The sequence below is a fragment of the Lepidochelys kempii genome, chromosome 1, assembly GCF_965140285.1.
Source record: "Lepidochelys kempii isolate rLepKem1 chromosome 1, rLepKem1.hap1, whole genome shotgun sequence".
Lineage (NCBI taxonomy): Eukaryota > Metazoa > Chordata > Testudines > Cheloniidae > Lepidochelys > Lepidochelys kempii.
Window position 1 is genome coordinate 279,802,809 of NC_136380.1, and position 16,635 is coordinate 279,819,443.

Sequence of the window (16,635 nt, forward strand, 5' to 3'; positions counted from 1 at the left end):
GCTATTTGATTGAGAGCCTCCTGACTCTTCCATTCCATCTTTGGATCTACCCTTGATGATGCAGCAATAGGAGCTGAGGATTTGGGTTTTATTAATCAGTGCTCTCTGGAATTGTGCCAGCACAAAATATTATCAGCCATGCGTTTCAAAGGCTTCAGTGACTTATTTTATGCCAATGTGAAAGCAACAAAGTTTGATTTTATACACCTGAACAATAAAATATTTTAATATTGAATTTCTGAGTATTCCTTATGAAGATACTGTATAAGATTGTGTTCAGGTCATTTGAATGAAGGTATACAGTACTTAAATCAGTCTACAATACTTTATAATATGTAATAAATTTAAAACTTTATTTTCTTTTCCTTTCAGTTTTACAAAAGTAGCAGGAATGTGAGATCCTTTCTTCATCATCAAGCATGTGCAATCACTAGCAACATTTAACAACAACAACCGGGTGATCACAAGTTAGCTTAAATAGCTCCAAGTATCCCTGAAGAGCTACTGTGTGCTGTGTAAAAGCTGAATAATCCTCGCAGTGTCAGGGGGTGACTCTTCAGCTGTTCAGGATCATGAGATGATATCCTAGCACTCGTAAAACAGCAGATTTAAAACACAAGAACATACATTTAGGTAAAGATCATTGTGACAGTATTGGAAGTAATCCACAAGAATTGTCAACACCCTGGAGGCCAAACTAACATTACTGAGTCAAAGAATTCAAGCTTTTACTCAAAAACAAACAAAAGAATACAGCAAATTCACACTGAATTATGCACGCTAGGAATATGAACATTTTCCTTCACATTTGGCTCATTTTTAAGCTTTTACAAGATAACTGGGAAAAAGGGGCATTTGTTGAGAGCACACTTTCAATTTAAATACATACTGAGTTATTTATATAACAACAGAACTGCAATCTGGGCAAAAGTATTGCTGATCTTTATTGCCTAGTGATTTGCATAAAATAATTTATCACATTTATGAAGGCACATTGATAGAAAAGGAATCATTTCAACGTTTAAAAAAATGATTGTTTTTAATTCATTATAATAAGGGGAGTTGTTTTGGCCCCTGAGTTTAGAAAAATACCATTTGGTTTTCAAGACCTAATAATCTTTGTTTTAAATATTTACATGGTAGTTTCTTCCCATTCAAGTTCCACATCACCTACAACAGAAACAAATACATTAAATTAAACTGCTTTTAAAATGAACATTAAACAATTACTGATAACTCTTAGTATGTATTTGAAAGAATTTCTGTTGAACAATGTAAATAGCTTGAGCAATGACTGATACCAGAATCTGGGTTAAAGGACAGCAGAAAGCCATAACTTTGCTCTTATCAAGCTTCCAAGTGCTTGTCAAAGTATGCTTATTAGTATGAACAAATCAATGCACCTGCTAGGAAAAAATAACTTTGGAACAATCTGTATCTACTTACCTTCCATGGCATCCAAAGAGTCCATCTTTTGCAGTGCTGAATAATTTACAAAACATATGGACTGACTGCTTCCCTTGCTTGTCAATAGGTCCAAAACACACTGATGCAAAAAAATATATTGTGCCTGTAACATGTAAAAGTTAGAGGTTACTTACATGATTTTATGATGGAAAATTTGCTTTTTTAATAACAAAATATTTTAAAGTAATATTGAATTAAAACATATAGATGTTCTGAAAGTAATTCTAGTTTAGCAACTTATTCCAACCCTTTGATAATGTCTTATGTCTGACCCAATTTTGATAATTATGAATGATCAATTATTAGTCTATAGGCATGTTAATTACTATGCTCAAATATACAAACATTATTCCAAACATAACTGAAGATAATAGACTGCACCACACCATTCCCTCAAAGCTAGTTATACATTAAAAAAATGCGTTCAGCTTGTTTTTCCAACATTTGATTCAGAATGAAGAAGCTGAACCACATACATCAAACACTTCAATGAAGAAACTTTCCTCCCTCCTAGCATGCTGAAAGCCAGCAGGGTGCAGTCAAATCCAAAAAATCCACTAAATTCCATTCACTTGATACATGGCCTGTTCATGAGGGAAAAAACAAATAGCTTCTAAAGATAGATGCCTGTTGTAGAGGTCATTTTGAGAACCAGCTAAGAAATAAAAATGTTGACTTTCTTGGCTTTTGTGCATTGGGGTAAAACTCTTAATCATTCAAACTGTTTCTAACACATAATGAGAGTTTCATTTAGATGGTTATGTCTCTGGAATCAGTAATTCTCAAGCCACAGATAACTGAAACAATAAACTTTCAGAGCTGCTTCAGTATACAGTAGCAATACATATTGTTTGCATATATCAATCCTGAAATCTTTATTGACATGATAGGGTGCGATTGCTTCAAAATACCCATTGTAGTAAAGCCTTTTTTGGGGAAGATTTCTTGCTCTGTAATGGATCAAATATGAGCAGGCAAATATGAGCTGTGACCTGAGAGACTGAAGTTACTACAACATAAATTGTTTAAATAGTTTGTAATGTTATGATTTTGAACCCCAAAAGCTATAAAGTTTGTTGTGCCAAAGCAGCTCCCACCTGTATGCACTAAAAATCTTTCTGAAATTCCCATTGGGGCAGGAAAATGGATGAAGGGGAGCACATGATGTGTCAAAAACCTTTTTGTAGGGTCTTTTCCTGGAAAAAAAATCACTTTCATTAGGGACTAGACTGCATTTTACATACAGTAGAACCTCAGAGTTAAGAACACCAGAGTTGGGAACTGATCGGTCAACCACACACCTCATTTGGAACGGGAAGTATGCAATCAGGCAGTAGCAGAGGGCAAAAAAGCAAATAGAGTACAGTGTTGTGTTAAACATAAACTACTAAAAAAAAGGGGAACTTTAAAAAAAAGTTTTGACAAGGTAAGGAAACTGTTTCTGTGCTTGTTTCATTTAAATTAAGATGGCTAAAAGCAGAATTTTTCTTCTGAATAGTAAAGTTTCAAAGCTATATTAAGTCAAAGTTCTGTTGTAAACTTTTGAAAGAACAACCATAATGCTTTGTTCAGAATTACAAACATTTCAGCGTTATGAACAACTTCCATTCTCCGTTCGTAACTTTGAGGTTCTACTGTATAGCCCAGAATAAGGGGCCCTGTGTAGCTGAAACACCCCTGAGGGGTCCACATGGTGGCGTGTAGAGTACAGATGCTGCACACCCAGCTAGCACAGGTATAGATGGCAGTGTAGATGGTGAGCCATGGCTTAGGCAAGTAGTGTAGAGTGCCCTACATTCCTGAATCCGAGGATATATATCCTGTACAGCTCTCTACACGCTCAAGCAGGGGGAAGGCATGTCTACACTGCTACTTTTAGCAGAGCCTTTCCCTGCAACAATGAAAGACTTGAGCAGTGGGAAAAAGGTTCCAGCAGCCAAGAGCCTCTCTTCTATTCCCACTGCTGGAGGCTTTCGCTGCTGCATGTATGTACCCACTGTACTATGGTCACTACAGCATGTAGTGACATGTACCCTACACACCTTCACAAGTGCAGGCAGTTGCAGACAAGGTCTCGGAGAGACACAGTACCTCCCAGAGTGCCTTGGTTGTACTGGAGGGGAAAAAGGGAGTGATTTTCTACAATCCTTTTTAGGGTACAGCTTACTCCTCAACCAGTACTTTCTAAGCCAACTTTCTAATTGCACAAAACGGAACACCCTTGCCCTGCCCCCTGCTCTGCCCCTGCTCACTCCATTCCTGTTGCTCGCTCTCCTCCACCCTCACTCACTTTCATTGGGCTGGGGCAGGGGTGCAGGAGGGGGTGAGAGCTCCTGCTGGGGGTTCAGGCTCTGGGGTGGGACCAGAAATGAGGGGCTCAGGAGGAGGGAGAGGGCTCTGGGCTGCAGCCAATGGGTTTGGACTGTGGGAGGGGGCTTAGGCTAGGGAAGGGTGTTCAGATGCAGGAGGGGCTATGGGCTCAAGATGGGAGTGTGGGGTCTGGTGGGGATGAGGGGTTTGGGATGCAGGAGAGAGCTCATGGCTGGGGCAGGAGGTTGGGGTGTGGGAGGGAGTGCAGGCTCCAGGAGGGAGTTTGGGTGCAAGAGGGGCTCAGGGCTGGACAAGGGGTTGAAGTGCAGGAGGGTTTCGAGGTACAGGCTCCAGGAGAGAGTTAGGGTATGGGAGGGGGCTCTAAAGCAGGGCAGGAGGTTGGGGTGTGGGAGGGGGTTTGGGGTGCAGGCTCTGGAAAGGTGGCACTTACCTCAGACGGCTCCTGGAAGTGGACGGCATGTCTGGCTCCTAGGCAGAGGGGTTGGGGGGCTCTGCGGGCTGCCTGTGCCTGCAGGCATCACCTCTGCATCTTCCATTGGCCATGGTTCCCAGCCAATGGGAGCTGCGGAGCTGGTGCTCAGGGCAAGGGCAGCAGGCGGAGCCTCCCTAGCTGCCCCTGCACCTAGGAGCAGGAGGGATATGCCACCTGCTTCCAGGAACTTTGCAGAGACAGGCCAGGCTAAGGAGCCTGCCTTAGTCCTGCTGCACCATTGCTCGGACTTTTAATGGCCCCGTCAGCACTCCTGACTGTAGCCGCCAAGATCCCTTTTCGACCAGGCATTCTGGTCTAAAACCGGATGCCTGGCAACCCTATACTGCTGGCTGACACAAAGTGTTGTGTGTAGGAGGGGAACAAGGGAGTTGAGTCATGACCTAACCTAGTCCCTGCCCTTCCCTGGGGATAGTGTCTTATGCACAGCCCCTGTACTCTCCCAGCACCGAGAGCTAAGATTCAGGTAGACGAGCTGGCAAGGAGGGAGTCCCTACTCCCCTTCCTATTTCCCTGCACAGCTATGTTAGGCTTATTCTTAATCTAGCCCTGTACCAGCAGTTCAAAATTGCAACACAATGGTCTGCAAAAGTAAAACAATTTCAATGTTATAAATATGGAAAGGAAGGGTGATATTTATTTTATTCCTACAATTTAAAGAGAGGGTGATTTTTTATTTTTATTTTTTAATTGGAGGTGGGAAGGAATTGCTTTTGTCTTGGTACCTTCTCTATGCTGACAATTTTTAAAACCCAAATTAGAGACCGTTATGAAGTGTTTTATAATGGAAATGTCAGAATAGCCTGTACTGCTAAAACCTTGCTTTGTTTAGGGAAACAATGGATAACCCTCAAAAACTAATAAGAATCAGTTCTGTTTGGATCAGTCTCAATGGTGACATGGAGTATTGCACCTCTTGGTTCTGCAGAACTGTGCTGGAAATGACTTGGAGAAGAACAAGCTCTCTCCTGACACTGCCAATATTATACCAAAGTAACAATGACAATACTTCCTGCCTTTGATCAGGTTGGAAATAAGTATTAAGAGAACAGCTTCTCGTATTACAGATTCTAGCAGAGGCCAAAAAGTAAGCCCAGATGTAAGCAAGAGTGACAAACATATGTTTTTTAAATAAGCCTTGACCTTATCTGTTGTCTTTTTTATTTGTAATGCTTTGGTTCTGTGAGGCCTCCACTGAATGGCCTCCCACTGAGGCTATTTAGATTATTTGATTTGCAATGAAGGATGTAAGACTACCTGTTCCAGTGCTCCTCACCATAGTAAAATCCCAGTGATAGGAGTCCTGTTATTTTCTCACCTAGCTACATTTAAACCTACCTGTGATGGTCCTCACTCTGGGATTGGTTGGTCAGGTAGTGTCACCTAGTGGTCAGGGTTAAGGCCTGTGACCTGCAGGGGTGTTGTTGGTAGGGGAACCTGGGCCCTCCCACTCCACTGGGCTCTGAACCAGGGTCCTTTGAGGGCTATCAGGGATCTGACAGCCGAGGCTGTTTAAGGCTGCCCTCTCTGGGACTCTTCCCGTCTCCCCTCCTGCAACTGTCCCAAAGTCACACTCTGGGTTAAGGCGGTGTGAAGGGTGCCTGCTCACCACAAGGCACCTTCTGATCACGGTTCCCTCTAAGCTGTGCGTGTGTGCGCATGTACACAGATCCTAAACCCCGCGCACATGGCGAAACACGGTGCACACACAAAAAGTGGCACAGAAGCACAACAATTTGCACAGAAGAAATTTTTTGCGCACACAGCCTATCAAAAATTAGAGGGAACATTGCTTCTGATGATGGCATGCCACATGGTAGCTCTCTTTCTCAGGTGCCACCTGCCTCCACCCACGATATGGCCACCCTCCGGGGCCAGCTCAGTCCTAGGGCTTTCCTCTGCTGGGATAGTCCAAACAAAAAATAAAGGGGATTACCAAAGTCCAGAGATCATATGAGGGGGAGAGGGGAATGCTTCCCTCTCCAGCTGTCTCTGCAACAGGTCCTCCTTTCCGTCAGGGAGGGACCTTTGGGCAATTGTCTTAGGGAGAGATTTCCACCTTCCCTCCATTCTCCTCTGCTTGAGCTGCAGGTCTGCTCTCTTCGCTGGTCTGCTACTGCCACCAAATGAGCTGTTTTCCTGCCTTTTAACTCCTCCTACAATAGGGAAATTTCCAGTGTGGCGGGGTGGCCCTGGTTGGGCCCAGAGCAGCGCCCTTTCCCCTTGTTGTCCAGTGTGGGGTTTGTACACCCCATCATATTACCAAACTGACGTTTGCTAGAGAACAAACAGAACAGAATGGATGTTTTTCAACTCCCTACTGCCATCTATTGTAACTGGAGAACTCTACATTCTGATGCCAACAGTTAATAAACAGAATAAAGAAGGGAAAAAATCCCAAACGATAAACAACCAGACAACAATATTTTCCAGGTGACATTGTACCATAGTCTCAATTTTCAACCTAAGATCCCAAAATCTCAGATGTATAGGTTCAACTGCTAGCAAGGACAGACTAGCTTTACACATCACCTTCATCTCACTTCCCATATTCTCCAATCCAATATGGATAGCAGGAATGCTTCCCAAACTGAATAAGCCTCCTTTTGCAGGGCATGTTTACATAAACACTCATTGCACAACAAGCTGGAGGTAAATCTACAGTGCTGCACACTAACTGCCTATGTAGACCCTGGTAGTGAGCATTAAAAGTTCCCTAGTGCACTTTGCTGTACTGCTCTTTCAAACCGTGGTCGGTCAATGCAGACTAGAGAACACCTAGTGCACATCAGCAGGGTCCACATGGACAGTTATTGTGTGGCACACTGTAACTCTGTAGATTAACATCCCAGCTTGCCACAAATTAAGTATTTGTATAGACATGCCCACAAATAGCTTTGAAACCCTCAGGCTTGTACTCAGCAGAATGCCAGCATGAGACTTACATCTCAATATAAAGAGTTGATAAGCTTGTAAGTCATATCTTAGACAAAGAGGTTCAAATTAATATCACACTCTCCGCTGGCAAGGAAGAGTATGCGATGAACTAGCAACTGGGTCAAGAGTGACCTGTCCAAAGGGTCTGAACCTGCACCCATTGAAGTCTGACCCCAACAACAGGAACACACCCCTTCTTAGCTCAGTCTAAGACCTGTAGTTCTTACAGCTAAGCACCCTTAATTGTAGTGGTTGAGTTAGATCAAGGATCTCAAACTTCTTCATACTGTTACTGCATCTTAATACAGATGTTATCTCATAGCCATTTCCTTTTCCATTCGTGGGTGAAATCCAGACCTTAACGTCAGTGGGAGTTTAGCCACTGACTTCAATGGAACCAGAGTTTTATCTCATGATTATATAACAACCCTGAGGTAACTACAGCAATTGCTTACCGTTTAACTGCTAGAAATAAACAGGAAGAGTCAGCACCATGTTATCAGCCTGGTCTCCAGGGAGTACTGGTGGTTCTCAGACCACAGTTTAAGAGCCTCTGAATTAGATAATACTATTAAACCTACAGGAATTAATACAAGGAGACCCTGGGCACTGCAGCAGGATTACCACTAATTGGGGCATTAAGGGCAGCTTTAAAGTCCACTAAGGTTCCATGGAAACCAGCATGTACCGAGATCTCTAAGCCTAGGATAGTCCTTTTTCTAGCAGTTCAATTATTTTTCTCTTAATAACTTATACTCACCTTGCATATGATTGCTAAATAAAAATGTATCTTGTTTTAGGTCCAGAGAAGGCTCCTCAAACACTTATCTTACAAATACTGAAGAGTGCATATAACTTAACTCACTTCTGTAACCTTATTTAAGTCAATTTAAAATAAGTCAGTCAATGGGACTATTGGTATGGGTAAAGTTAAGCACATGTTTAAATTTTTGGAGGATGGAGCCCTATATTTGTATAAACTTACTTATCAGAAGAGTTAATAAAGTCAAATATAATAAGATGTTGGCAAATCACTTTGGGTCTAAAAAGAATTACCTGAACCTTCACTCAAAATTCAAAATAAACCTTTTCACAAAGTCTGAGAAGGTTTGGTTTACTTTTTAAAAACATTACCTTTCATCTTTGCACTCTTTGGCTGGGAGACAAGCGTCTAAAGACCTCAAGAAAGTGTACTGGTATAATGCTTCCAATCCAACCGGGAAGTACTAGAAAACTTACAATAAGGCTGATTTTCATAAGTTTCGCTGCTCATTTTTGCAGTACTTCAGAGAACGAAATGATTTCTTAACATAGGATGCATATAAATTCTATATATCTTACCAGGTTCTGTACCATACACATTCTCTCACTTCTCAGCTCGGCTACAAGTCCATAGATGTCCACAAAATCATGATAATTTATATGCTGTGTTAAGTGATCTAGTGCAATATAAACCCCTGTTCTTCCAACCCCAGCGCTGTAAAGAATAAATAAATAATAAATACATGAAATAAAACATAGTTTATACACTAATTATTTTAATATATATCATTGCAAATCTTCAGTATAGCAGATCCAGTGGCTGGAAGTTGAATCTAGACAAATTCAGACTGAAAATAAGGCTTACATTTTTAATGGTGAGAGTAATTACCCATTGGAACAATTCTGCAAGGGTAGTCGTGGATTTCCATTACTGACAATTTTAAAATCAAGATTGGATGTCTTTCTAATAGGTATACTCTAGGAATAATTTTGGGGCAGTTCTATGACCTATGCCTTACAGGAGATGGTCACCATGGTCCCACCTGGCCTTTGAATCTATGAATTTAAAACCTCGAAAAATAAATTTATTATTAAAAGAAAATTGGGCCAAAACTAGAACTTTTACCCACCCTCTCACTCTGGTACCTTTATTGGTTGGGATAAAATGGAATCTAGATGTGAATTATGACCTGGCTTTGGTTGTGCAAAGCCAAAGCCTGACTCATGAAGTGCAGCTAAATCAAAACTACCCTGTTTAGTAAATTGTAGGACTGGGAAGGAGCCAAAAAGCTTTTATATGAATCCCGACAAACCTTGCTGGTTTGAATGCAACAAAACTGCAATCACGAGGTTCTGCAAAACTGAAATGTGGTGCATTTCTATTAAAAACTAAACAAAACAAAGAGGACTTCTATACAGTGAATTGCTCTACAAGAAAAAACTTTTGAAAAAAGGTGGGAATGGATAGCTAGGCTGAAGTGGCAAGTCCAACACTCTTGTGGCTAGGGGTATTCTTCTTAATTAAGGGGTCTGAAAATTAACAGGGTTACCTTAAAATCATTCCCACACTCATAAGCGAGCAGTGCAAAAAATGCTGGGCAGGAGTAACATGATTATGTTTGCTCACCAAGTGTGTGACTGCATTCTGTAAAAGCTGCAACATGTGAGAAGCTCTGCTAAGTGGTATGACAATACATGAATCCTGTGGTTATGAGGACATGTGTTGCTGCTGCAAGGTCCTAGTGACATAAGCAAGGGAACATCCTTAGTATGGGCTGGGGGCCAAATTCTTTGTCCCCTTTGCACCTCTCTGCAGTGCAAAGGGGATGGAATCTGGCCCTATCTCCCATTTGGGGACAACCACCAGCATGGGGGAGTCCTCAGAAGCATAGAGCCAGTGTAGCTGCCTTTTCCACTAGCCTCTAGTGTAGGGGTTGCGTTGGGAGCAGGGAATAGGAGTAGCAGGAAAGCATTATGTTCCAGCAGTGGACATTTGGTGGATGGTCCCTTAGTGACACTGACAGCTGAAGCAAGTTAGAGCAGTCCCAAAGCATTATAGGCTGAACACAGATGAGGGATGGAGCAGACAACTGAGAGCTGAAACCAAATCGCTCAGTGTCCCCTCACACTGAGCGCACCAGAGAATCTGGAACAGGGTTCTTAGCCTGAATCACTACTTCAGAATGTGCCCACTGAGTCAGTGGGGACACTAAGAGACCATCTGAAAATGTGGAAAGAACTGTATAAAATGTAGACCATTTTACTGAAGGATTAGCCTTGCTCAGACACTGACTCTTTGAAATGATAGTGTAATGGTGTAGTTGAGAATGAAATCAATCGGAGCTATGAGAGCTGAACTTGTCTCACAACCAGACCACTTATTTAGCTCCCCAACATATAGATTTGGGCATCTATTTTTAGGATCCAAGTTTGAAATCTGGCCTTTGAATGTGAAAGAGATTCTAGATACAACCTTCTATTCCAAGTCTCCATTCTTTGCAGGTTCCCATGTAGTTTCTGTCTTCTGATAATATATGATATGTAGATTTTAAATAAACTTTTCAATACTTCTTCCTTAAAGAAAGCTATAATTATGGTAGAAGTCATTACAAAGTCAACATTTGTCAACTGTTACCCCACACATATCTCCTATTTTAAGTAAATAGGAAATCTGAAGTGAACTTTAATGTGCCTGTATGGTAAATACCAGAATAACACTTTTGTTGCCGGCACCCAGTGCCGAGAGGCTGAACAACAGCTTGAGTTGGTTCGTTACCCGGTGTGCTACACCCAATAATCACAACGGGGTGGAGAAGCAGAAAAGTTTATTTGAAGCTTCAAAAAGGTACAGGGAGAATAAAATCCCAAATCCTGCACAACAGAGCAGGAAGTTACACAGGCTTTTATACATCCTTTTTCCCAGCATACTTATCCAATAGCAAGCTGCTCCAAGTATCCATATAGCCAGCCAATCCAGTTCCCAGCTAGTTCCCTGATTCTCTGTATCATTTGTTAAACTATACATAAAGCTGCTTTATTCAGCATTGTTCTTCCATATCTCCCCTGTTTGGCCTTGCTTAGTTTCAGGCAGTCTGACTCTGCAACATACTGTTGCAGATTCTCAGCATAACTGCTGTGTGTGTGCCTCCAGGCGGGGGGGGGGGGGGGGGGGGGCAAGGACACTTGGGCCTAGCACACAGAGCTGCTGCAAGTGCCTCCAGGCAGGAGGGGGAGGGGCAAGGACACAGGGGCCTAGTGCGAGGGGGCTTCATCGACACTTGTGGTCTTCCATCCCCTCGAGTTACCTAGTGGCCATGCCCCAGTGTTCCCAACACTTTCACTGACATCCTATCAGTTGGATTGCATGGCGTGGAAGGGAAAGCACAAACTGGTCTTCTACCTCCAGAAAGAGTTGAGGAACATTGCTTGGAAACTTGCCCTGCTGCCAGGGTTATACTCTGAATAAAAGAACAGCCTTTTTACCCCACTGCTTTCAATCTGGCAACTTTCCTGTATACTAATATTCACTTAAATGGTATTACACTTTAAACCAATTTCATGTATGTACTTAATTCTCTGCTTACCTGCAGTGAACAATCATAGGTGTGTTATCATGTGCTCGATTTGCACGGATCAGCTTGACAAAATGGATTAATGGTGCTGTAGTTTCAGGGACCCCATGTTCAGGCCAGGCAGTAAAGTTACACTGACGTACCATCATACAATCCCCATGCTGGCAAGCACAAATCAGATACAAGTTCTGTATTAGAATTTTGAAACAGACCCACATTAGATCTAGAAGTGAACTGCACTGTAACACTTAAGTTTTCCTAGCACATTCTTCTCAATAACCTTACCTAAAGAGGAAAGTTTGAGACTTACAGTGTTGTCAAATGTACTAGCATCAGGAGAAAACTGATTTAATGGGTTTAATGACTGTTGTTTATGGGAAGCTGGCAGTAGTCCACCCATGGGAAAGTGTTAATGACTTCAGCCAGTAAGAGGCTCAGTAACTCTCCCTTTGACTTTACAAGCCAGATAGGACCTGGGTCCAATTTGCAGATTACAAGCTGAAGTGTCCCCAGGTCTTCTAGTAGCTCAATGAGCAAAGGTGGCTGAAACTCAATCAGCGAAGGTGTTCCATCTGACCCTTCCCTACACTGACTTGCTACTGTCAAGGCAGCCAACTGGTCCAATGCCAATTACTCTTGGCCAGAAAGCAAGTGGAAAGTATGTGAGCGACTACCCCACTATAGCATTATGTATGATAATACATAAAAGCAGCAGGTGACTACTTGACTTAACTACTGTTTAATTATTATGCATAAGGACAATTTGGATCTATGTTAGTAAAGTAGGATGCGCTGAGGGGGATTATGGATGCAAAATGTACATGTTGACTTGCATGGAAAAAACCTTAGATAAATAAACAACTCATCCATTTTTGGGTTTAAAACGAAGAGCAAAGTTAAAAGACAAAAATACAGGATACTTAATCGGCATACTGATAAATGGCTCAATTTAAGGTGTAATGTATTTTAGTGACTGCATACGGAACACTTAGAGAGCATGACTTATGTTTTTTGAAAGCCTCATATTGGTTAACAGATATGAATTTGTGTTTTGCCAGCATACATTTCTGGCTGTAGAGTCCCCTTTTACTCTGGTTGCTTCTGTGTTCTGTATTAGCTACAAAACAAATTTATCATATCTCACAATCTTGTTTTTAAATGTTTCATTGCTCTGTACTATGTACACAATGTATTCCTAAGAGTCTGATAATTGGGATGTTGCCTACTTGTTTCCACTAGTGTGTGTCAAGAAAAGATTAACGCATCTTTACATTTGGACATGTAGGGTCAGATCCTAGGGTCTGGCAGAATTGCACACTATATATGTCAGTGCTGGAGGTCCAAAGGAGGCATGGTCTTCGTTACCGTAAGCAGGACAGATTCCTGAGCCTAAGTGCTCTTCTGATTTATACTGGTTGCTAATGGTTCCAAAAGCCTGAAACCACAGCTGTGGATCACAACAGCATTGGTGCCTCCAGGCCACTTCTCCTATGCCAGTACAGAAAGTGCAACTGGTAGTAAGACCCCAAGAGCCACTTGTATTGAGGTGAATCTCCCAGGGCTGGTCATGCCAGCTCTGTAGTTCACTACTGCTGCTGATGCAATACAAAGCAGCTGCACTGTTCCAGAGAATCTCGCCCTTGGTTGCTTTATCTGGGAAGGATTAATTAGAAGGGGTTTTTATAATTACTCCCTTCCAGAAAAGATATTGAGATAGTCAGTTAGAAACTCTGAATCCCAGCAGACTAGAGACTCAGTACCCCTGATATTCCACTTCCTATCATCTGGGTTTCACATATCAGTTCCATGGGACAGAAACTGGAGACAACATTCAAAAAGGTCTAAAATCAAGGCCACTATTAAAAATATTCAGAAAAACCAGACAATGCAATGTATACAAATTTGAGATTAAAAGAAGAACTTTTAGGGACAGCTGAGAGGGATGGAACACATTTGATGTTCATTGGGGCTTTAAGAGTATATTTTTATAAAAGCATTTTTCAGTTTTCCCTTACCCTTTCAATTTTTAGATCCCTGATAGTCCAGTCTATGTGAATATCTTCCACTAATTTGGTAATCACTATATCTCCAAACACAGTCACTGGTTTGTTGTCTTCTGGCCAGTACTGGTGACATCTTACCTGCAGTCAGAGGACACTGCTTATTAACAATGAACATCTATAATCCTGATAGAAAGAATATATATAATTTCCAGTTATTGCATGCATTGTTAACTGATATGCCAGTAACTTACCCGTCCTTTTTCAAAACATTGTGTAAGCATCACGAGTGTTTTTGCTCTAGTCTCCCACACCATTCTCCAGAAATCACCCACTGTTCCTGGTAATGGTCCCTGAGTAGCAATAAACTCATTTGGACACAAGTAGCCCTACAATGAAAATATTTAATATATATGGATATACACAAACAAAAAGTGTGCATGTGTATGACTCATAATTATGCCTGCAGCCATATTACCAGAGGTTGTGAATTTGTCAGATACACGAAATTAAACAGGGATAGGCCTGGCAAGTTGTTGAATGGGAAACCTCCAAGGAAAGCCTAAGTGATGTGGATAATTCAATAGGTGATATTCCTTCCATTGAGTAAGTCTGTTCTCAGCCACCGCCCAAATATGTTAGAGGACCTGTGCTACTGGAAGTGGCATCTTTTAAAAAGATGTCAAATTGAAGTCACGGCCACTTACAGTAATTAAAAATATGCCAAGGTTACAGCCTATGGCTGTATTACCTTTACTGCAGAGTTTCACCCATGATCCTGGGGCAGCTGTGGCTGGGGGCATGGTTGTGCAACTCTATTAATGCAAAACTGCTATGGATCCAGAGCTGGTGGGGAGCCCACATAGGTTGCCTTGTCCTCCAATTGATCAGCCCAGGTTCAGAGGTGGCCTTTTTCCTGCCAATGGGTTGGGGGAACCTCAGCCCTGAAAAGTGATGTTCTAAGTCTCTCTCTGAGAGAGATTCCCTGAGGTCACCCTGTGGGTTTTTCCATAGAAGGGATGATTGTGGTTTCTGTTTTTGTACATAATTCTAAAAATGGATTAAAAGCATGAGAGCAGTTTTTTCAAGCAGAGACTTCAGTACATGTTTCCCCTGGCTGTCCTTCCACAGGATGGAACCAGTTTTCTTAAAGGGGCCATTGGTACACCAGAAGCTCTATGTATTATATAAAATTAAAAAAAATAAATGTTACATTACAGAGCTGATAGTCCATCATGGAGTTCTGGTAATTAAACAGAACAAACAGCGCAGAAGTTTATTAGCATCATCAAAACTACTCAATGGAATTACAGCCCTATAATTCACAGCTGCCTGTTATTTATTTGATATATAATATACATAACAGGTGGCGGTGGGAAACTACACTAATCCTCCCTAGTTGAACAGTGAAGTGAGGAGCTATAACTCAGGGATGCATAGCTCGGAGTTAATTATTTGCTTTCTCCCTTCAAGGGTAAACCAGTAAAAATAAAAGTAGCATTCCAATTTCCACTTGTTATATAGTATATACAGGGTGTTTCTCTCTCTCTCTCTCTCTCTCTGTATATATACATACACACATATATACACACACACACACACACACACACACACTCACTGCTAAGAGTTCTCCCATGTTGGCATTTTTGTTTGCTTCTGAGTAATTCAGGCATAATGCCTTTTGTCACCACTGATAGCATATTGCAGCTGCTAAGGCCACCAATTCTCAGAGCTACAACTTTTCACTTTATATAGATATCTCTCTCTCTCTCTCTGTGTACATATATAAACAGAGAGAGAGAGAGAGGGAGAGACAGGGCAAAGTGGTAGCTATGAGAATTGGTGACCTTAGCAGCTGCAATATGCTATCAGTAGTGACAAAAGGCATTATGCCTGCATTAGTCAGAAGCAAGCAAAAATGACTACATGGGAGAACTCTTAGCAGTAGCAATTTCTGCAGACTTTTTGAAGGTGCTATGTGAGCTTCCCAGCATCAGTTTTTGAGTGCTAGCCAGTGATGGGAAGACCTATCTATCCTCCCCTCTACCCAGATCCCTACCTCAGAGGCCATGAGCCTGGCAAACAGCACTACAGCTGTGTAACAGGATTTGTAACAGGGTGGAAGGTCTCTTCTGCTGTTGACCCACCCTGTTAGGGCTCTGTATAAAGTGATGAGTAAGCTTTGCTGACTAGTAGAAAGGAAGGATGATGTTTAAGACAATGGGTGGGAGTCAGGGCTCAGGAGATCAGTGTTCGATACCCAGCTCTGCTACAGACTTCCTGTATGACCTTGGGCAAGTCTCAGTGCCTCAGTTTCCTGTCTGTAAAATGGAGATAATACTATTTTCTTTCACCTACTCTTTGCTGTCTCTTCTATTTATATGGTAAGACCTGCATGGCACAAATTGTCTCTTATTTTGTTTGCACAGTGTGTAGTGCAATGGGGTTTTGACCTCAGTTGGGGCCACTGTAATAAAAACAATAAATAATTATAATAATCATTGCAACAGGAATAGCTTGATTGTTTTACCAGGATGCAAGAATGGGCATTACCATGGTTCAGGGAAATAAGGGCAGACACAGGGAGATCCTGCAGAAAACCCTGATAAACAAATAAGTCTGGGGAGAAATTTTCTGCTATTATTACTTGATTTACCAATAAAGCCAGACTCCAGGGAAGGCATTATTTGGAGCAGGGTGGGAATGTCATCTATTCTATTCCGCAGAAGGATTGGAGGAAAAAGACACTGTGCTCTCTCCCCCACATCAACAGAGTATTTTAATGACCTATTTTGTCTATGTTCAAACACATCAGCTTATTCAACTGTATTAAAATATTTTGGTACCAGTTATGTCATTGAACAATCAGCTACTGTGTTGTTGACATTTTTCCTCATCATAATTAGCATGAAATAATAAGGGCCACCATAAAAGCATGTTATCGATTCTTACAGGAATATTTAGTTCAGTTCTATTTATTTTTACATAGCATCTTTTATACAATACCCCAAAATCTTTAACTAAGAAATACAAAATAGCGCCATATCCGGCACCACTGACTTGAATGGGATTTTCA

General features: G+C 41.6%; 1 protein-coding gene across 17 annotated transcripts in view; it reads right to left on the reverse strand.

Annotated features, from left to right (window-relative positions):
- Positions 1-325: 325 nt before the first annotated feature.
- PTPRQ (protein tyrosine phosphatase receptor type Q) overlaps positions 326-16,635 on the reverse strand; it is a 219,877-nt gene continuing 203,567 nt past the window's right edge. For 13 of the 17 annotated variants that reach the window (XM_073327659.2, XM_073327658.2, XM_073327660.2 and 10 more), the window contains 6 exons: positions 13,814-13,948; positions 13,575-13,700; positions 11,572-11,747; positions 8,567-8,702; positions 1,447-1,570; positions 326-1,170 (listed from right to left, as the gene is read on the reverse strand). In XM_073327659.2, the coding sequence (XP_073183760.2) occupies positions 1,133-1,170; positions 1,447-1,570; positions 8,567-8,702; positions 11,572-11,747; positions 13,575-13,700; positions 13,814-13,948 (735 nt within the window). In that variant the 3' untranslated portion in view covers positions 326-1,132. Of the gene's footprint in view, positions 1,171-1,446; positions 1,571-8,566; positions 8,703-11,571; positions 11,748-13,574; positions 13,701-13,813; positions 13,949-16,635 lie in introns of those variants that run through there. The other 4 variants (XM_073327651.2, XM_073327657.2, XM_073327654.2 and 1 more) reach the window with 2 other exon arrangements.